The sequence below is a fragment of the Canis lupus genome, chromosome 26 (assembly GCF_011100685.1).
Source record: "Canis lupus familiaris isolate Mischka breed German Shepherd chromosome 26, alternate assembly UU_Cfam_GSD_1.0, whole genome shotgun sequence".
NCBI classification, from domain to species: Eukaryota; Metazoa; Chordata; class Mammalia; order Carnivora; family Canidae; genus Canis; species Canis lupus.
In genome coordinates this window covers 25,058,262-25,080,052 of record NC_049247.1, presented here as the reverse complement: position 1 = coordinate 25,080,052, position 21,791 = coordinate 25,058,262, and the positions used below count along the sequence as shown (strand labels likewise).

At 38.2% G+C, this 21,791-nt stretch overlaps 1 protein-coding gene across 11 annotated transcripts in view; it reads right to left on the bottom strand.

The window, feature by feature from the left end:
* DEPDC5 (DEP domain containing 5, GATOR1 subcomplex subunit) overlaps positions 1–21,791 on the bottom strand; it is a 125,351-nt gene that overhangs the window by 84,459 nt on the left and 19,101 nt on the right. For 10 of the 11 annotated variants that reach the window (XM_038575740.1, XM_038575739.1, XM_038575742.1 and 7 more), the window contains exons 9-17: positions 20,559–20,637; positions 19,605–19,666; positions 15,097–15,166; positions 14,697–14,769; positions 5,776–5,879; positions 5,385–5,459; positions 3,704–3,838; positions 2,814–2,875; positions 2,553–2,626 (exon numbers count right to left, since the gene is read on the bottom strand). In XM_038575740.1, coding sequence (XP_038431668.1) covers positions 2,553–2,626; positions 2,814–2,875; positions 3,704–3,838; positions 5,385–5,459; positions 5,776–5,879; positions 14,697–14,769; positions 15,097–15,166; positions 19,605–19,666; positions 20,559–20,637 — 734 coding nt within the window. The remainder of the gene's footprint in view (positions 1–2,552; positions 2,627–2,813; positions 2,876–3,703; positions 3,839–5,384; positions 5,460–5,775; positions 5,880–14,696; positions 14,770–15,096; positions 15,167–19,604; positions 19,667–20,558; positions 20,638–21,791) is intronic. The other variant, XM_038575744.1, reaches the window with a different exon arrangement.

Here is a 21,791-nt window from a genome sequence, read left to right as displayed (position 1 = left end):
AAACTAATTAGAGAGCTGACAAAAAAGAAGATACACTGTGCTCTGAATTAAGTGAAAACAAAAAAGTTCAAAGTATTATTTTACTTGAATCAGTTTTTGAAATGATAGTAAGTAACAAAAATACAAGATAAAGAAGATCCTGAAGGCATCCTCTTAGGAAGCAAGCACTTTTTCTTAAAGTGACTTCGTCAAGCAATTCAATGACAACATAAAAAACTGAACATCACTGAAGAGTCACATATACATGCACAAAACGGAATAACACGGATGACCAGCCTGAGAGTCTCTCACTGGGCTCCCTGAGAGAGGCATACTCAGAACAGGAGTACTGGGTGACCTTACAGCTGGCCAGGCCACTGTTCCTTGTTGGTTCTTCACCTATGAATGATTACAGCTGACCGGCAGCAACCACCACACGAGGACACTATGGCCCATAACAAAGATAAAGGAAAAACCTCAAGGCTGAAATCAACATCTGTGATGAATTTTCAAGCTGGTCTCTAGAAAATATTTACAACTAAACAGAAAACAAAACGGAAGATTCTTTTTAAGCTTAGTGCATGAGCCAGTGATCATCTGCCCCTCATGGAGTGTCAGCTTAAAACAGACAACACAGAGTAAAGCAGAATGCTCTAGAAGCACTAACAAGAAAGTGGCTATTGGCTACCCAGGACAGCACAGGAAGGACTCACAAAAGAGATGTCGGGCCCAGGTCTTAGAGGATAACAGGCATTTGTGAAGAAGAGGGCAGGTGGAGAGGCCCTCTAGGCAGAAAGGCTCAGAAGAGTGAGATATGTACATCTGCTATGCAGAATAAAAGAAGGCAAGAGGTGGAAGAGGAGGCCTCGGATATCAAAAACTTTAGTCTTCATCAAGCCAGCAGGAGGAATCAGAGAAAAAGAACAACAGGATTTAGTTTTCATAAAATGACTCTGGTAACCAGGTATGGCAGTGGTTGACAGACACTGGTCCCAGACCTCCAGGGTCCCTTGGTGCCATATCCGGGCCTACTGAGGACACAGAGGAACACTAAGACTTTTTCACTACTATATATTTGGTTGCAAGTAAGACTTTTACTTGGGACGCCTGGGTGGCTCAGAGGTTTAGTGCCGCCTTCAGCCTAGGGTGTGACCCTGGAGACCCGGGATTGAGTCCCAAGTCAGGCTCCCTGTGAGGAGCCTGCTTCTCCCTCTGCTTGTGTCTCTGCCTCTCTTTCTCTCTGTGTCTCTCATGAATAAATAAATAAAATCTTTAAAAAAAAAAAAAAAAAGTAAGACTTTTACCTAAAAAAGGAGGGGGCAAGGGTGGCTGTTGCTTAAGAAAAAAATTAGAAAGGAAAGAAGAAAACCATTGGTCTAAAAAACTGATTCTCAATGTAGGGATGAGGGAGGATCCTGCCACCTAGGAGGCATGTGGCAATGCAACAGACATTTTGTATTTTTAATTTTTTTTTGTTTTTAAGTCTAAATGATTTTCCTCCCCAGTTTCCAATGGTTTCAACGGCATTTTCCATAAGCCTAAAGGCATTTTTAAAAATCATAAAACAGGGGTGCCTAGGTGGCTCAGTCCATTTAGCGTCTGCCTTCAGCTCAGGTCATGATCTCAGGATCCTGGGATTGAACCCTGCGCCAGGCTCCCTGCTCAGTGGTAAGTCTGCTTCTCATTCTCCCTCTGTGATCTCTCTTGCTCTCACTCTCTCTCAAATAAATAAAAATCTTTTAAAAACTAAAATTAAAAAAAATAAAAATCATAAAACATTATAAAGAAGAAATAGCCCAAGGCTTTTCACTTTTGGCAGGTTTGAGAATATCTAGTTCTCACAGTTAGTTTCCAGGAGGTTATGAGCTCTACCAGCAAATTTCCAAGAAATCGTTTAAATCCCTCCAGGTTTTCTGATAGGAAAATTCACTTAGCCACAGTTCCTGCAGACACTTTGGTCGTCACCCTGGAGTGAGTGCTATTGGCTTTTAGTGGGTGGAGGTCAGGGATGCTACTCAACATCCTACAATGCACAGGGCAGTAGTGTCCAGGTTGAGAAACCCTGGTCTAAAGGATGGACTGAAAGAGAGATCAGAAGCAGACATACTATTAAGATTATCACAGTTATTAAAAAAGATAAGGATGGGATAAAGCAGTGGTACTGACAAAGGCACAAGAGATACCACCCTGAGCTTTGATCAGAAGAAACACTGAGGCCTATCTCTTGTCCCACATGAAGAAGAGCACAGTGATTTTTCTACAGACGGAGAATGCCAGGCACAATGTTGTTCTGCTATGGTCTGTGGGAGTTGGGAATCATAGGAGCTGGAGCTAATAATAGAAATAAGACCTTCAAATTGGTCTTTTTTTTTTTTTTTTTTTTTACTCTTAGACTGTTCTTATATTACTGCCACTGTTTTGCATGTACAGAAAGAAGCTCTAAGCAAATGCTGGAACTTTGGTTTTCTTGACAAAAGACTTTAATAGTTGGAACTTAACAAATGTGAAGAAAAAAGTGGCAAGGAAGTTATTCAAAACCCTTATCATCTACCAGGAATCAAGATTACACCCACCTGTGGTTTATCCAGTGAGGAATATTATAGTCATCGCCCAGACGAGAATCACGAGGTGCACTTCGATTATGCAGCTGGAAGAGAAAAAGCCAGTACACAGATTAGCTAGGAAACAAACAGGATGTGGAACTGCTCCAACTTTTCTGTTTTAAAGTGTTCTCAAAAAAAAAGAAAATAAATAAATAAATAAAAATAAAGTGTTCTCAAGATCACCCTAGTAGTAGAAACTGGCCGTTATTAAGCAATCCAAAATCTAATGACCTTAAACAGCGGGACAGCATGTAATGGTTGCTCCCCCATGCACACCAAGTCCACACCAATTCCTAAAAAAAAGACAAAAAGAGTTTGGGGTGAGGGTGGAAAGAAGCAGAAATAAGTGTCTCACTCTATTAACAATACTATTAAACTGGGTCAGGGTATGAGTCAAAGCAGACTTCCTATCCTATGATTTATAACCTCATTCGCCTACACAGCAAAGCAGTAAATAGATGCATTTTGTCTATTTCCTCTTTACCAGGTCCCATCACATCCTGCGATTACTGAATGCTTGACAATTAGCCTTTGACTGCTTTGTAGATCATGATTTGTCAAAAAGACAACCCCGGACTCCATTACTAAAGTTTCAAGGCCAGAAAGGAAACGAAACCTTGTAATTTCAATAAAAAGGCAAAACAATCCATATCGTTTAACGGAGCTGCTTTATTGGCAATCAGGATTTACATTCCAACTCCATCTTGTTGTTGAAGCATAAATTTAATGGGACAAGGGGTACAAAATAGGGAAGCATAGCACATCATGGAGGGAGGACTGGATCAGATGATTTGATGGTTCTCCCCAAGACAGGCTGATGGCACACGGGTTTCCAAAATAGTTCTCTGGGGTCATATATGTTTGTGAAACTCTGAGCACCTGTTATGCCCATTAGAGATAGACAAGATACACTAACATATTAAAACCTGCAATTAGGGAATCTGCCTAAACTGTGTATGACCCAGCATTTCCCAAACCAATTTGATCATGGAACTCTTTTTGTTGCCTAACATTATTCATATCCCCAGGATCTCTGACACACAGAGCCAGGGAAAGCTCAGAGCTCTAAAAGTAAGTCAGGCTCTAAACCCTTGGAGACAGTGCAGCCCAGGGAGCATTACCATTATCTATCATCCGCTGCTTGGTCAAGATCATAAGTAGACGGTCCACTTCAAAAACACCCACCCCAGGCGTGATCACCACAGACATCTGCCCAGTTCGGTCAAAGTTGCGGTTGATGTAGTGCTTGTCAAACACTTCAAAGGAAGCAAAAGTTCTTGAATGAAGATGTTACAACTTTTCAGAAACCAGCCACTGGCAAGCCTCTCTGTGATCTGAGTATTTTGCCCATGTTTCTGTTGTAGGAATAGCCTGAATTCTAGTTAGTCATGTGCATATCTGCCTCTTCCCTTCTACTTTAAGAACTGCTTGAGGGGATCCCTGGGTGGCGCAGCGGTTTGGCGCCTGCTTTTGGGCCAGGGAGCGATCCTGGAGACCCGGGATCGAATCCCACGTCGGGCTCCCGGTGCATGGAGCCTGCTTCTCCCTCTGCCTGTGTCTCTGCCTCTCTCTCTGTGTGTGTGTGACTATCATAAATAAATAAAAAATAAAAAAAAGAACTGCTTGAACACAAGACTACCTTACTGTTGCCTTCGTTAACATCCTCTCATTGATGCCTAATACTTGCCTTGTGCAGCCTTAAATGCTCAAATTTCATGTTGTTAATTTAAACAATACATAAATGAGTCTCCATTGAAATTTACAAAAATCAAATATTAATTTAAGATAATATTTAAAAGAGTAGACTTTGTAAATCTGGCAAGTTAATTTTTATTTCTGTCCTATACAGTCCTTACTTTAGAAAACCAAAGATATTCCAATATGACAAAAAGATTTACTAATACAAGACCATGTGCTTTAAAATCCCCAGCACCTGGGTCTATAGATACATGGGCAGGTTATACGCACAGTGAAGTAACCACACATCATCACTTCTACCACTGGCCAGTGCTGAGGGATGCCTAACCAGAGCTAGGCCAATCACTCCGCTGGGAACACAGAATTCTGAACAGAGAGTAGAGAGCTGACAGCGGAGCTAGGAGCTGAATACTGCTCTAGGAATACCTGCTGTTGCAGTTCCTAGAGCCACTTTGGTCCCCACCATCGTCTGCATGATGTTCAAGCCTTTCCTGGTGGCCGTGCCAGGTGTCTACATCCTGAGAGTAAATTTCTCTTTTTGTGTAAACCAATTCAGTAGGTTTCTGTTATTTGCAAACAAAGCATATCAGCTAACACATTAATGCAGGGACAAACATTCAGAGGAAATCAATACCATGCTGTTAACAAGGTTCCATTTTGGAAGGGAACTGACAGTAGTGGGAGGGGGGAGATCTTCATTTTTACTTAATATAGCTCTGATTATTTGAATTCTAGAAACATAGGTTCCTTTTATAATTAAAAAAAAATTTAATTACTTAGAAGCAATTGAGAGATGGGGTAGAAAATAGCAAGAACAAGGTTTTTAGTTAAACAGTCCAAGGAAGATTCCCTCTAGCTCTTTACTCTCAGGTTACCATGAGAAGCAGATGAGAATAGCACATTAATTTCCAACAAAAAACCCAAGAGCTAAATGTTGGCCATTATAACCATCCAATCAGAAGTTACTGCTTTCAGTTCATCTCTGGGGTAGGTAGGTGAGGAGATCATCAACTGGTTCTGGATCTTTGGACATTAGTAAAAAAGAAGTCCATAGCCATGTGGTAAGCAAGATGCCAGCTCCCATGGTTGGCATCCCTTACTCACCATTGAATGACAAATTGATGGCCTCTAGGTAGTTTCCTTGTGCTGAGGTAGAATTGTCGCCTTGAGGAAAGCCCTCTGAAGCAAATGACACAAGAGAAGGAAAAGTATCTCATGAAAGATGAACTCTAAAAACCAAGTGGAAAGTGTCTGGCTCCGCAGGGCCTCCCACCCTGTAGTAGGGACATTATTGAACTTACTGCATATGTAATGAACAACTGGACCCAACTGGAAATAGAAACCTGACTAGATTAAAAAAAAAAAAGAAAGAAAGAAAGAAACCTGACTAGAAGCAGAAACTATGCCCAGAAGTAGGAAGGAACCTACTTCATTTCCCAGCTTCCATCCTATACTTCCTTTCCCTGCCATACCTTCTATCATATGAATGCAGTACCTGCCTGTTCCAGTCGTACCAACACTGGATACTGGATGAAGAGTTTTTTAATGGTCACAAGGAGTGACGTCCACTCTTCTCTCCTCTCATTCTGCACCACCACTCTGAAAGGAATATTGTCATAAAATACTAAACAGCTATCACATACATCAGGCCACTCACAGGGTTTCAAAGGAAAGGAGAAGATGGGATTCCCAAGATTAGGGTAATTTACCATATAATAATAAGTATAAAAGTCAAATGTGTGTAACAAACATTAGCAAAGAAATGTAATCACATCAACAGTCACATAGACTGAAAACAAAAAAGAAAGCATTTTAAAATTGCCATGAGATTATATTAATGCCTAGCATTGAGTAGGAATATGAAATTTTCACATAATGAATTACAATTAGGTGGTCTATAAAAAGCCTAAAAGAAAACATCTATATGTATGGGTTGGGGTTTTTTTTTTTTTTTAGATTTTATTTATTTATTCATGAGAGACACACAGAGAGAGCCAGAGACCTAGGCAGAAGGAGAAAGAGGTTCCCGGCAAGGAGCCTAATGCGGTACTCGATCCCAAGACCCCAGGATCATGACCTGAGCCAAAGGCAGACGCTCAACCACTGAACCACCCAGGCACCCCATATATGTATGTTAATATATATATATATGTATACACACACACACACACACACACACACACACACACACAATAAACCTATCTAGGTCAGGGAACTAGATTAGTAGAAAGGGACTGCAGAAGTACCTGGCTGGCTCACTCAGTTGAGCATGAGACTCATGATCTAGGGTTGTGAGCTTGAACCCCATGTTAGGTGTAGAGATTAGTTAAAAATAAAATCTTAAAATAAAATAAAGTAAAAATGGGGCACCTGGCTGGCTCAGTCAGTATGGCTTGCAACTCTTGACCTCAGGGTTGTAAGTTTGAGCCCCACTTTGGGGATAGAGATAACTTAAAAATAAAATCTTAAAAAATACAATACAATACAATACAATACAATACAATAAATAAAAATAAAATCTTAAAATAAAGGGGGGGGGTGATGGGTGGGAATCAGTTTACTGCAGACCTCAACCTTAAAGTTTTTGAACCATGTGGATGTACTACTAAAAATAAAATTTAGATTTAAAGAAAAAATATACATTTGCATTAATCTAGTAATTTTAATGCTATGAACTTATCCTAAAGAAATATACGGGGGGGGGGGGAGAAATATACAGGGGGTATCTGGGTGGCCCCTGTCAATTAAGTGTCTGACTCTTGGTTTCAGCTCAGGTCATGATCTCAGGATATTGAGATCAAGCCCCATATTGGGCTCCATGCTCAGTGCTAAGTCGGCTTAGGACTCTCTCTCCTTCCTCTGCTTCCCCCCTCACCCACACCCACTCGCTCCCTCTCTCTAAAATAAATAAGTAAATCTAAAAGAAAAGAAAAGAAAAAAAGAAAGAAAGAAAGGAAGGAAGGAAGAAAGAAAGAAAAGGAAAGGAAAGAAAGAAAAGAAAAGAAAAAAAGAAAAGAAATGAAAAGAAAGAAAAGAAAAAAAAGAAAAGAAAAGAAAAGAAAAGAAAAGAAAAGAAAAGAAAAGAAAAGAAAAGAAAGAAAAGAAAAGAAAAAAAGAAAAAACACATAGGACCCAGAATAGCCAACCCAATATTGAAAGAGAAGAACAAAGTTGGAGGACTAACACTATTCAACTTCAAGAAGCTACAGTAATCAAGACAGGGTGGCAGTGGTGAAAGAGCAGACAAACAGATTAATGCAACAGATCAGAGGACCCAGAAGCAGAATCCTTAAAATATATCAACAGATCTTTGACAAAGAAGCAAAGACAACATAATGGAACAAAGACATTCTTTTCAACAAATGGTGCTGGAACAACTGGACATCCACATGCAAAAGAAAAAAAAGAAAGTTAGACACAGACTTTACGCTCTTCATAAAAATTAACTAAAAATATGGTTCGATCCTGGGTTTTGGCAGAAAATTTAGAAAGCAATTCAAAATAGGTCATAGACCTAATTATAAAATGTAAAATTGTAAAACTTCTAAAAGCTAACATAGCACAAAACTTAAATGACTCTGGGTAGGATGATGACTTTTTAGATTAAATACCAAAGCCACAATCCATGAAAGAAAGAAATTGATAAGCTAGTCCTTATTAAAATTTAAAAACTTCTGCTCTAGAAAAGACAATGTTAAGAGAATGAGAAGACAAGGCATATTTAATAAAGGACTGTCATCCAAAATACATAAATAACTCTTAAAAATTCAACAATAAAAAAACCCAATTTAAAAATAGGCAGAAGAGTTGAACAGACACTTCATCAAAGAAGATATACATGGCAAATAAGTACATGAAAAGATGTTCCACATCATGTCATAGGGGGAAAGGAAAGAGTAAGTGGGACATTGAGAATTTTTAGGGCAGTGAAAATACACTGTAAGATATTAATGATGGGAGACATGGCATTATATATTTGTTCAATCCCACCGAAAGTACAATACCAAGAGTGAACCTTAAGGTAAACCTACGGACTTTCAGTGACTATGAAACATCTGTGTAGGTTCATTAATTGTAATAAATGTATCTGTCTGGTAAAAGTGGTTGATAACAGAGAGAAGGCCATTATGTATGTGTAAGTAAAAGGGGTGTATGGGAAATCCTTATACCTTCTCTCAATTTTGCTATGAACACAAAACTGTTCAAAAAAAAAGGCAAAAAACAATAAAGAATGCATTAACTATATATCTATCACAGTGATACATAGTTGAATTTAAAAATTAGAAAAAGATTGGGGTGCCTGGGTAGTACAGCTGGTTAAGCATCTGACTCATAGTTTTGGCTCAGGTTGTAATCTCAGGGTCATAATCCGAGGGTTGAGAGATTGAGCCTCGCACTGAGCACCAAACTCAACGTAAAGTCTGTTTGAGATTCTCTCTCCCTCTGCACCTCCCACTTATGCATTCTCTAAAATAAATAAGTAAATCTTTTTCTTATTAGAAAAAGAGTAAATATCCAACAAGGAATTAGTTAAATTATGATAAAATTTCAGACTATGACAAAATATCCTATAGGTATCAAAAAATGAAATGATCCTCTTTGATAACTGTTTGAGTAATGGGTATATGAAAGTTCACAATGCTATTCTCTCTACCCAAGTATATTTGATTTTTTTAAAAACAAAACAAGCAGGCACCCTGGGTGGCTCAGCGGTTAAGCGCTGCCTTCAGCCCAGGGTATGATCCTGGAGACCCAGGGTCGAGTCCCATGTCAGGCTCCCTGCATGGAGGCTGCTTTTCCCTCTGCCTGTGTCTCTGCCAATCTCTCTCTCTCCCTCTCTCATGAATAAATAAATAAAATCTTAAAAAAAAAAAAAAAAAAACAAGCCAAAAAATCATCCAATTTTAAAATGGGCTAAACAGGGCCACCTGGCTGGCTTAGTCAGTAAAACATGTGACCCTTGATTTTGAGGTCATAGGTTTGAAGTCCCACATTTGGGTGCAGAGATTACTTAAGAAAAAATAAAATCTTAAAAAAATAAAATAAAATGTGCTAAACAAAAAAAGATCTGAAGAAACATACCACAGTACTAAAAGAACTTCCCTTTGGACTGTAACATCAGACAAGTGGAAAGACAAAAAGAAAATGAAAAAATGAAAAAATTAGCTAAGAAGATGAATATATAATTCACAAAAGAGAAATACAAAGGCCAAAAAGCATGAGAAAACATTTACTCTTGGTAATAAAAAAAAATGACTATTAAGACTCAAGGAGATAACTTTTCTTCCATTCCAATTGGGAACGGGTCAAAAAAAGGAAGAGAATAGTATTCAGTGTTGGCAAGGACAGAGAAATAACATTGCTAGTGGGAAAATAGGATTTTTTACTTCAGTGGTTTTGCAGGGCAATTTTGGTTATACAAATGAAAAGCTTAACAGATATATAGTATTTTTGACCCAATAACTCCATTTCTGGGAACTTATCCTTAAAATTATGCTAAGTTATAAGGTTATAACTAAGGTTATAAGGTTACACTAAGGTTGTGCTTAAACACTGTAAGACCATTCATTAGAACTTTTGACAATAGTGAAAAGTTGAAAATCACTTCAGTGTTCAATACTAGTTAGCAGTTGTAACGTCTAGTTACAACTAATACTAGTTAGCAAATGTTAGCAGTTGTAACGTCTAGTTACAACTAATACTAGTTAGCAAATGTAACGTCTACATAGGAATAAAAACGATGCTGTAGAAATAGAGTATTTGACATGGAATGGCATTTACGATGTAGTAAGTGAAAAATGCTGGTTTAAAAAAAACATCATGTGAAAAAAGCATGAGAGTGGGGCGCTGAAGTGGCTGAGTGGTTGAGCGTCTGCCTTTGGCTCAGGTTGTGGATCTTGGTGTCTTGGGATTGAGACCTACATCAAGCTCTCTGTAGGGAGCCGGCTTCTCCCTCTACCTATGTCTCTGACTCTCTATGTGTGTCTCTCATGAATAAATAAATAAAATCTTAAAAAATAATTTAAAAAAAAAAGCATAGGAGTCTGTGACCACACCTCTGTGAAAATTACTTTTTGTCTCTATAAACAGAGAATAGGGTTTGATGCAGCCATGTAATGGTGACTGCATCTGGAAGGTGGAATTGAGGGTGTTTTGAATTATCATTTACGTAACTATACTTTGTGATTTTTTCCTAAAATAAACTTGTATTGTTTTTATAGTAAGAGAAACACAACCAAAGCTTCTTTTGATCTAAAAAATGTTGAGGGGTGACTTTTTAACGACGTGAGGAAAATTTTAATATATTAATTATATAGTCCTATACACATGTAAATCTATATTTATAACTCATACATTCATGCTTTATACAACCTGGGTTTTTTAAGATTTATTTATTTATTCAAGAGAGAAAGTGAGTGAGAGAGAATGAATGAGGAGAGAGGCAAGAAGAGAAGCAGACTCCCTGTGGAGCTGTGAGCCTGATGCAGGACTTGATCCTAGGCCCCTGGGATCATAACCTGAGCCAAAGGCAGACACTTAACTGACTGAGCCACCCAAGAACCTAATACTATCTGTTTTAATATGTCCATAATTATACTCAAATGAATTCATACATTCATATTCATTAGGTAGAAATAACTTCATATACTGTTAAGCCAAAGAGGTTCTCAGGTTCCAGGCATCAGGAGAACCTGGCTGGCTCAATCAGAAGAGCATGCAACTCTTGATCTCAGGGCTCTCAGTTCAAGCCCCATGTTGCATGTAGAGAGTATTTAAAAATAAAATCTTAAAAAATATTTTTAAAAAAGGTTCCAGGAATCCACTGAAGTGGTATGAAGAATTTAACAGCATGAAGGGATAAATGGTGATGCTGGGGGAAGAAATGGTCCATTACTTTTATGAAATTCTCATAGGGATACAGGACCCAAAAGAAGATCCATAAATAATTTAAAGTATGGTCAGTATGGGGTTGAAGAACGCAGTGGTCAAAAGCACCAAGTCTGAATCAGACTACCTGAGTCAAGTACATATTCCATCACTTAATCCTCCATGGACTTTGGATAAGTTACTTAAACTCTATGTCCAAGTTTCTACATCTGTAAAATGGGGTAACAATAAGCACAAGGAACACTATGATATTTAAATGAAACCAAGATACTAAAGTGCTTAGAATAGTGAGTGTCCCATACATAGTAAGTCCAGAATACAAATGATAACTATTATAATCTTATTACCATCTGAATAGGAGAGGGAGATACTCTTATTTTCTATCTTATGCTCTTCTATAGATTTTTCAAAATTTCTACAATAAAGTTGCATTATTTCTTAAATTATATAAAACGGTAATGTGATAAGTTATAAAGGAAATATAGCTGACCCTTGAACAACATTGGACACTGATAACCCTGCCCTGTGCAACTGAAAATCTGCATATGTTTTGACTCCCCAAAACATTTACTAATAGTCTGTTGACCAGAAACCTTACTGATAACATAAACAGTCCATTAAAATATTTTGTATAAGTATTTTATACTATATTCTTAATAAAATGAGCTAGACAAAAGAAAGTGTTATTAAGAAAATCGTAAGAAGGGACACCTGGGTGGCTCAGTCAGTTAAGCATCGGCCTTCAGCTCAGGTTATGATCCCAGGGTCCTGGGATTCAGTACCACATCAAGCTCCTTGCTCAGTGATGAGCCTGCTTCTCCCCCCCTTCCTTTGCCCCTCTCCCCTGCCACTCCACATTTGTGCTCTCTGTTCTCAAATAAATAAATAAATAAAATCTTAAAAAAAAAAAAAGAAAAGAAAAGAAAATCATAAGGAGGAGTGCCTGAGTGGCTTAGTCAGCTGAGTGTCTGTCTTGATTCTGGCTCAGGTCATGATCTCAGGGTTGTGGGATCGAGCCCTGAATCCGATTCTGTGCTCAACAGGGAGTCTGCTTGAGATTCTCTCCCTCTCTCTGCTCACATGTGTGTGTGCACAGGCTCTCTTTCTCTCTCTCAAATAAGTAAATCTTTTTCAAAAAGAAGACAATCATAAGGAAAATATCTTTACAGTACTGTATTGTATCTATCAAAAGAATCCATGTATAAGTGGATCTATGCAGTTCAAATCCATGTTGTTCAAGGGTCAACAGCATAGCAAAATGTTAATTATGGAACATCAGGTGGTAGGTATACAAGTAATCACTATACAATTCATTCAACTTGTCTCTATCTTTGAAAACTTTATAATAACATATTGTAAAAACAATTATCTAAGCTAAAAATGATGCATGACTTTAGAAAGAAATCTGGATCAGGAAAAACATCTCAATAAAGAATATTAGGACAATTGGCAAAATCTGACATTCTTTTTTTTTTTAATAAAGATTTTATTTATTTATTCATGAGAGACACAGAGAGATAGGCAGAGATATAGGCAGAGGGAGAAGCAGGCTCCCTGTGGGGAGCCAGATGTGGGACTTGTTCCCAGGACCCAGGGATCATGATCTAAACCAAAGGCAGACGCTCAACCACTGAGCCACCCAGGTGCCCCAAAACCTGATATTCTTTTGCAATGTCCTTGCCTTAGGAGATAGATAATGAAATATAAGATATCATATGTCTATTCAATGTCTATTCAACTGATAAATCTAGGTGAAAAGTATATAGATATTCATTATATTCCTCTTTCAACTTTCTAATAATTTAAAATTTTTTGAAATAAAAAGTTAAAAAGTTGCTCAAAAAACTGCCTAAAAAGTTTCCATAACTTCTGTGACTCTTTGTGGCTTATCCACAATCAGTTTTAAAAATATATACATAACCATAAAAGAATAAAAGATATATTCTCTAAGAATGCTATCATAAAATTGAGAAGGGAGAAAAATACAAATTGGCATTTGGTGCCAAATTTGGCATGAGACTTAGGAAGGAAGTAGCTACAAAGAAATATGATTAAGGCTCCAGGTTGGGGGTAGGGGAGAAGACTGGCCATCTGAGACATAAACTAAACCCACATAGTAAACTGTTACTGCAAAACAGAGAGACACTGATTTCGTCTGAGGTAGCAAGGGAAACTAGCAAAGGGTTCTTCCTCTGTTGCAGAAGGAAATAGTCTGAGACAGCAAGACTGAACCAATAAGACAGTTATATGTTTGAGAAAAGCAGTCTCTAAGGGCTTAAACATGTAGTAAGGTGAGGAAATGTACTTCATATCAAAGGAGTTGCTTTTTACTTAAACATAAAATCTCGGTACCCCAGTGAAGAATAAAACAATCCATTTAAAACCTACAGGGACACCTGGGTGGCTCAGTGGTTGAGTGTCTGCCCCTCTGGCTTGGGTCATGATCCCAGGGTCTTGGTGTTGAGTCCCACATCGGGTTCCCCATGGGGAGCCTGCTTCTACCTATGCCTCTGCCTCTCTCTGTGTGGAAAAGTATGGCAGGACTATTAACTCAGATTCTTCAGTATATCCAATGTTTGGAGACAAAAAGGAAGGCTCTCACTGCTTTAGATTTAGATTTAACAAGCAGATCAAACATAAGTTATTTCAGAGACATTAATGAAATCTGAATATTAGACATTGGAAATTACAGAATTACCTTTGTTCAATGTGACCATGATATTGTGGTTATGTGTGAAAATGCTCCTATTTTTTAGATATGCAGAAGAACAACATGTCACAATATCTAGAATTTACTCTAAAATAAAATCTAGCCAAAAAAAAAATAGATGAAGCAAAACAAAGAAACAAAGAAACAAACAAAAACAGATAAAATAAATGAGGCATAATAATAACTGTTAAATCTAGGTATTGGGTATGTGAATGCATCGTATTATTTATTCTTCTTTTCTGGGTGTTTGAAATTTTTCACAGAACAAAGTTTGGAAAGTCTAAATGCAATGTGTATCCTGGATTAGATCCTGGAACATAATGTGGAAAAACTGATGAAATCTGAGAACCACCTGAAATTTTGTTAATGGTAATACACCAGGGCTAATCTTGCAGTTTTGACAAATGCACCTTAGTTATGAAATGTTATCAGGAAAACTGAATAAAGGGTATATGGGAACTCTCTCTCTCTCTGGGCTATCTCTGCAACTTCTCAATAAACCCAGAATTATTCCAAAATGAAAAGGTTAATTTATTTTTAAGTTAGGAAAGAAACAACTAAACAAACAAATGAATAGAGAGCACCTGGGTGGTTCAGTCGGTTAAGCAGTTAAGCTAAGCATAAGACTCTGGCCCAGGTCATGAATCCGGGGTTCTGGGGTGGATGCATCACATCACATCACATCTGGCTTCCTGCTCAGCTGAGAACCTACTTCTCCCTCTCTCTCTGCCCCAATGCTCGTGCTCACTCATGCGCTCTCTCTCAAATAATAAATGAAATCTAAGAAAAAAAAGGCCTAGTAAAGCACTCAAACATACTTATAAAAGTCTTCATAGTACCGTCCCTTGTGATCCTGTCGAATTGAGGCTCGGTTTATTTCAGGAAATTCATCTGAAAAAGAAAACAACACACGTAGATCAGAGTGAGAAGAGAAATTCAGTTTCTCTGCTCCCTCTTCTGGGTTGAAAATTTGCAACACATGAACAAATGAACGAATGAATGAATGAATGAATGAATGAATGAATAAAATTAAGTATCAGGTTGGCTTTAAGATGAATCATGGGCCACAGACTTCATGCATCCACTAATGGACTATTTTCCATTTTACCCTATGCTCATAACAGAAAACATGGGCAAGATGAGCACTGCAAAGGGAAAGTTATAAGGAATGGGTGGCTAGCTTAATAAGAAAGAACTATAAGAGAAAGACTTACTCACCAAGAGATTTTGCATCATAAAAAGTTCTAGAAAATAGGACCACTGTCACTTCATGACTACAGTTCTTCTCCTAGGAATGAGTAGAGAAAAAGGCTCATGTTTATTTTATTCACTTCACGATGAAGGGGCCTACATTAACATAATATTCCCAATTTTAGGAGGCTCAGTGGCAGCACACTATATTGGATGATGTCACATAATTATAGGTTGCATAATTCAGTGAACACAGCACTGCTGGAATGAGAAGATCTGGATTGAGTTCTGGCTCTGAAATTTACCACTACGTGACTTGGACAAGTTACCTATAGTCCCCGGAATGCAAAAGTGCTTTAAAAACAGGAAATCACCAATAAGTATTGGGTCACTATCTCCTAGCTCTTGATTCAGCATGAACTAGATCACCGCAGGGTCAAAGGATCATGGTATTTATACCTGCTTTACGGTGTTTTAAAAATTTCTTCACAACAGTAGTTTAGGAAACAAGAAGAGAATCCATGCTAGTGGATGTGAGACTCAAATACATCCCCACATCCTACCACTGTTAAAAAATGAGGCTTGGGAACTGCTTAAATAAGCAGGAGTCGAAGCCAAAGCACTGAAGTACCTTTGGATTGGAATAGGGACTAGTGAGAATGAACATTTCCATACAGTCTGGAGATCAACGTTCTGGAAAGAGGGTGTTTACAGATGGCATGAAATCTGGCTTGCATCAGTGAGCCAACAAGCCCAGTTTCAGTTCCTCCCAGATCTTCGAAGATGAGAGCCTACACTGACCACTTCTAACCCACCATACTCACTGACTACACAATTCAGCATTCACCACGTAGGGTATATATACAACATGAAGTACATTACACCACCTTACTTTCCCCCATGGATGTATCATAAGTGGACAGAAATTCCTAAATACAAGCCACATAGCACCAAGAGGAGAGTGCTAGGAAAGAGCAGATCTTCATTAGCCACCAAATAATGTAGTGGATACCCAGTGCTCCAAACTCAACTCCAAATTTATGTGCTTTTGGTATAAGTGATACATAGAAAAAAAAAATGCCTTACAACGGGCTGGTGTGGGCATATGAGCCTCTCAACTCATGTGATGATGAGGATACCATTCAATAGGTGATATGGCCTGGGGTTATAAAAATACAGACAGGACAGCACAGAGGTTATGACCTCAGGCTAGCTCTCGGTAAACGGATGGCACCAGATTAGAATCTTCATTCTGCTTTAACATACTGTTAATCATGGGCAAGTTATCCAACCTCTTTAAGCTGTACTTTCTCTGTATAACAGGGGCAAGAGGATTAAGAGAGAGAATGTGGATAAAACACTTATCAAGATACCTAGTATGGCAAAATACTCAATAAATGTTAACTAGGACTACTACTACTACTACTATTACTCCCATCATCACTATATTTTGGGCTCTGAAATGAATTCATAAACTCCCATATCCAATCCTGCTGTCCACAGTTCTAGCTTTAACTTATTAGATAGGAGGTATAAAGAATAAACAACCTTCACCAAACATCCTTAAATCAATAGAGTGGTTATAGGAAGTTATTTTCATTCATTTTCAAGCTCCTGCTTTAAAATCAAGATCTTGGGACACCTGGGTGGCTCAGCGGTTTGGCACCTGCCTTCGGCCTAGGGTGTGATCCTGGAGTCCCAGGATCGAGTCCCGCATTGGGCTCCCTGCATGGAGCCTGCTTCTCCCTCTGCCTGTGTCTCTGCCTCTCTCTCTCTCTGTCTCTCATGAATAAATGTTTTTTAAAAAATCTTAAAATAAAATAAATATCTTGATTTTAAAATATAAACAAATCCTAAGAACGAAGTCCTGTAAACTAATGACTGAGTCTAACCCAAATCCCTCCCCTACATCTAATTACATATATCCACTCACAGAATCTTGGGTTAGGGGACATCTAAGGGGCAACTCAGCCAGACTTGAACTGAAGGTTTTCACAGTCCCAATACTGAAATGGCCATTATGTGGTTCAAGGTAATCATTATTCAGCCCCTACTCACCAAACTTCAGGTGCTGTACTCAGTCAAAAAGAACTGATCACTGTTAAGCCTCATAACTGCAGAAGACTCTGGGCTGGGCTGCTTAATTCCAGCATGTCCCTTCACCAAATTGCTCCTGGATGCTGTACTCTTCTTTCCTCAAATGCTCCCTGGCTTTGATCATACTGGTCTCTTGCTTGAGAATCTTTAATAACTCCCACACTTCTGTCAAGTCCAAACTACCTGTCTTGATGAGACCCTATCCTTCTAATCCATCTCATTACTTAATTATTCTCCACATAAACTCTCTGTGAAGTGCCAAGACCACACCCCACTCTCACACCTGTCTAAATCTTTTTCCTCAAACTGTTCATCTGATACACCCTCTCCATCTTTCTTTCCAACCATCCAAACCTTCCTCAGCCTTCCAGGCCCAAATTCAAAGGTAAATAAAATTCCAACCCCTAAAACACACGGTTTGCTATTGTTTCAAATACGGAGATGCAAGCTCCCTAGCAGGTCTGTAAATTTTCTGGGGGCAAGCATTGTATTTCTACTTCTGTACCCTTCAGAGTTGAAGGATATTGCTCCTGTGTTGCTAAGGAAGATGGGACTTAGATTCAATTGAGACCAGGATCCTATTGAGACCTTATTATGTATAGATGCACATCTTGTGAGGCAGGAACTATTATTACCTCCATTTTACAGAAAAGGGAATAGGGGCCCAGAGAGACTGACTACTCCAAGATTAAAAAAAAAAAAAAAAAAAAAAGGAAAAATAAAGCAAATCAGAGTAGAATTGTAATTTTAAACTCAGTCTGTTTTTACCCAAACTCCACGCTCTTTCCCACCATATAATGTGACCTCAAATAGCTTTCCAATTTAGGTCTTTGATCCACCTTGAGTTAATTTTTTAAAAGATAGATAGATTATTGTTTATTTATTTATTTATTTTCAAGAGAGACAAAGAGCATTCAAGCGAGGTGAGGGGCAGAGGGAGAGAAGTTGATTCCCTGCTGAGTGGGGAGCTGAACACAGGGCTCCATATCACAACTCTAAGATCATGACCTGGGCCAAAATCACAAGTCAGATGCTTAACCAACTGAGACACCCAGGTACCCCACCTTGAGTTAATTTTTGTATATGGCTATGAAGTGAGAGTCCAAATTCATTCTTTTGCATTTGGACACTCAATTGTTGACTCAGAACCATTTGTTGAAGAGACTATTCTTTCCCTCATGAATGGACCTGACATCCTTGTCTAAAGTCAACTGACCATGGATGTATGGAGTGATTTCTGTACTCTCAACTCTATTCCATTGATTTATATATCTATCTCTAAGCCAGGACAACACTGTTTTGACTATGTTAGCTTTGTAGTAAGTTCTGGAATTAGAAAGTAAGAGTCCTCCAACTTTGCTATTCTTTCTCAAGGTTGTTTTGGCTATACAGGATCCCTTGCAATTCCACATAAATTTTAGAATCAGTTTTTCCATTTCTGTGAAAAAAAAAAAAAAAGGCCATTGGGATTTTGATAGGAACTGAACTATAGTTTGTTTTGAGTAGCATTACCACTTTCACAATATTAAGCCTTCCAATCTATGATCATGGGTTGTTTTTCATTTATTTATATCTTTGTTAATCTATTTCAGCAAGGTTTTATAGGTTTTAGTATGCAAATCATGCACCTCCTTGGGTAAATATTCCAAAGTATTTGATTCTCTCTGATGCTCTTGTAAATGGAATTTTTTTTTTAATAATTACCTTTTTAAAATTTGTTTTTTTTTAAATTTCCTGTTCAGACTGTTCATCACTGATGAAACACTGATTGTGTGTGTTGATTTTTACCTTGCAACTTTGCTAAATCCATTTATAAGCTCTAACAGTTCTTTGTGGATTTTTTTAGGATTTTCTACATATAAGAATTCATCTGTGCACTGAAATAGTTTTACGTATTCTTTTCCAATACAGAGGCCTTCTATTTCTTTTTCTTCCCTAGTTGTTGTGCACTAGAAGTTCCAGTACAACACTGAATACCAGCGGTAAAAGCAGGCATCTTTACCATGTTCCTAAATCCTAAAGGGGAAATTTTCAGACTTTCACCATTTAGTCTGATGTCAGCTGTGGGTTTTCTACAAATGACCTTTATCATGTTGAGGTGGTCAAAGCAATGTAAATACAGAGTTTTATCAATTTAGGCTTTACTTAAGATACTTTAACTAAAGAGGTTAATAGGGACGCCTGGGTGGCTCAGTGGTTGAGGGTCTGCCTTTGGCTCAGGGCGTGATCCTGGGGTCCCAAGTTCAACTCCCACATCAGGCTCCCTCAAGGAGCCTGCTTCTCCCTCTGCCTATGTCTCTGCCTCTTTCTCTGGGTCTTTCATGAATAAATAAATAAAATCTTAAAAAACAAAAAGGCAGCTTACTAGAAATAGTGTATTTCTAAAATCTGCAATGAGTAATATTTATACAATGAGATTTAGTGCATAAGAAACATACCTTCCACTTGGTAAAGAGATCAGCAAGGAAACCATTCACAGCTTTCTCAAAATATAGATCCCCTGAAAAGCAACAATGAGAAGAGGGTGAAGATTATCTTTATTTCTTGTTTATAATATCTTCTCTCAGTAAAGTAGCAGGAATAGGACCAAAGACAAGGTGGGTTCTGCTATATCTTAAAACAAGATCATAAAAGCCAGATGTATAAAAGTAGTTTATAGACTTTCTAGACTTTCTAATTGAGCCAAATTTAATATTTGCTTCACTCTGTAGACGCTGTGACTCTAAGGTAAAAGCCAAGATTGAAAATACTTTGATGACTGAAAAATGCAGTGTTAACTTCAGAATGAGAGAACCATCTAACCCCTAAAAGTGCGTATTTTCACAGTGATGCTTAAAGTTGGTTAGAAGATGACCCTGGGCATTCACCAAATTATCAGTTGCAGTTTCTGCTGTTCTTGAGTGACCCTGATGACCCATAACAGAAATTAGTTTGTAATTTTGCTAACCACAAATTTGAAATACATGTACTGTATGTACATATGACTGGTGTGTTGGACACTGTAACCACATCTCATAGCAGCCCTCTACTCATTACATAGTAACTCTAATAAAATAAGACAAACATGAAGATTTCTGTGAGTGATAGGAAGAGAAATGAACGATATCAAACAAAGTATTGGTTCCTAGGCATCGAGTGACTTTATGACCTTCCAACCTGTACATGTAGAATGATTAAAGATCTGAGAAGTCAGATTTTCCATTACGGGAACTCCATGTAAATATATATATGTAAAATATTTACCTTCGATTTATTTTGGCATTGACGATTTGTAAAGATCTTACGACACATTTTTAGAGAATGTCAGTAGCTTACTATAAAATGATACCAACTTAGGGGAAACCAGAAATGTCTATCCAGTGAGAGCTTCAACCAGCACTTAAGAACAGTACCATAAATATCGAAATCCCACATTTCACAGCTCATCTGAATAAATATGTAAACCATAGCCGACGTAGAACGGAACACCACCTGAAATAAACAAAAACGTAGTTGCATTAAGAAGCATTGAAGAATGGAATTTCAGGTGTGCTAAGTGAAAAAAGTTCTGGAGATCCATTTCATAACAATGTAAATGAAAATGTACTTAACCCTACTGAACTGTATACACTTTAAAATGGTTAAGACAGGGGTGCCTGAATGTCTTAGCCAATAAGTGTCTGACTCCTCATTTCAGTTCAGGTCCTGATCTCAGGGTCTTAAGATCAAGCCCCTCATGGGGCTCTGCACTGGGCTTGGAACCTGCTTGAGATTCTCTCTCTCCCCTCACTTAGCCACTCCCCCAACTCACCCTGGCTCTCTCTAAAAATAAAATGAAATAAAATAAGGTAAAATAGGGCAGGCCTGGTGGCTTAGCGATTTAGCGCCGCCTTTGGCCCAGGATATCATCCTGGAGACCTGAGATCGAGTCCCACATCAGGCTCCCTGCATGGAGCCTGCTTCTGCCTCTGCCTGTGTCTCTGCCTCTCTCTCTCTCTCTCTCTGTTTCTCATGAATAAATAAATAAAATCTTTTTAAAAAATAAGGTAAGGTAAAATTAAATAAAATGTTAAGACAGGGTGGGGGACCTCGCTGGCTCAGTCAGGAAAGCCTGTGACTTTTGAGCTTGGGGTTGTAAATTTGAGCCCCTCATTGGATGTATAGATTACTTAAAAACAAAATCTTAAAAAACAAATAAAATATTGTATATATTTTTTACCATCCCCCCCCCCAAAAAAAACAATGATGAAAGATTTTTCTTGATTGTGACATGAGACTTCTAAAAGCAAGCTTCATCCCTGGCATCATAAGTCATGAAGAGAAGATCTTGTCCCCACCCTCTAGAAGCTTATGGCAGAGGATTAAGACATGCAAAAGACTGCACCATATACAAACATTTCATGAAGGTTCCCATAAGAAACGTAGGAAAAGGGCAGTAAAGCTACCCAGGAAAGTCAAGAAAACCTCATTATGAATGCAGAATTTGGACTAAGACATCCCAGTTGATAAGCTCCCAGTCTAATAAATTCTAAATTATAATTCACATCATACATGCCCTTCACTCAGACTACCTCAAGGAACCAGGAAGGCTTCCCAGAAGCAAAGTAGCCTGAGACTAGTATAGAGGGATGGATGAGTAGCTTGTA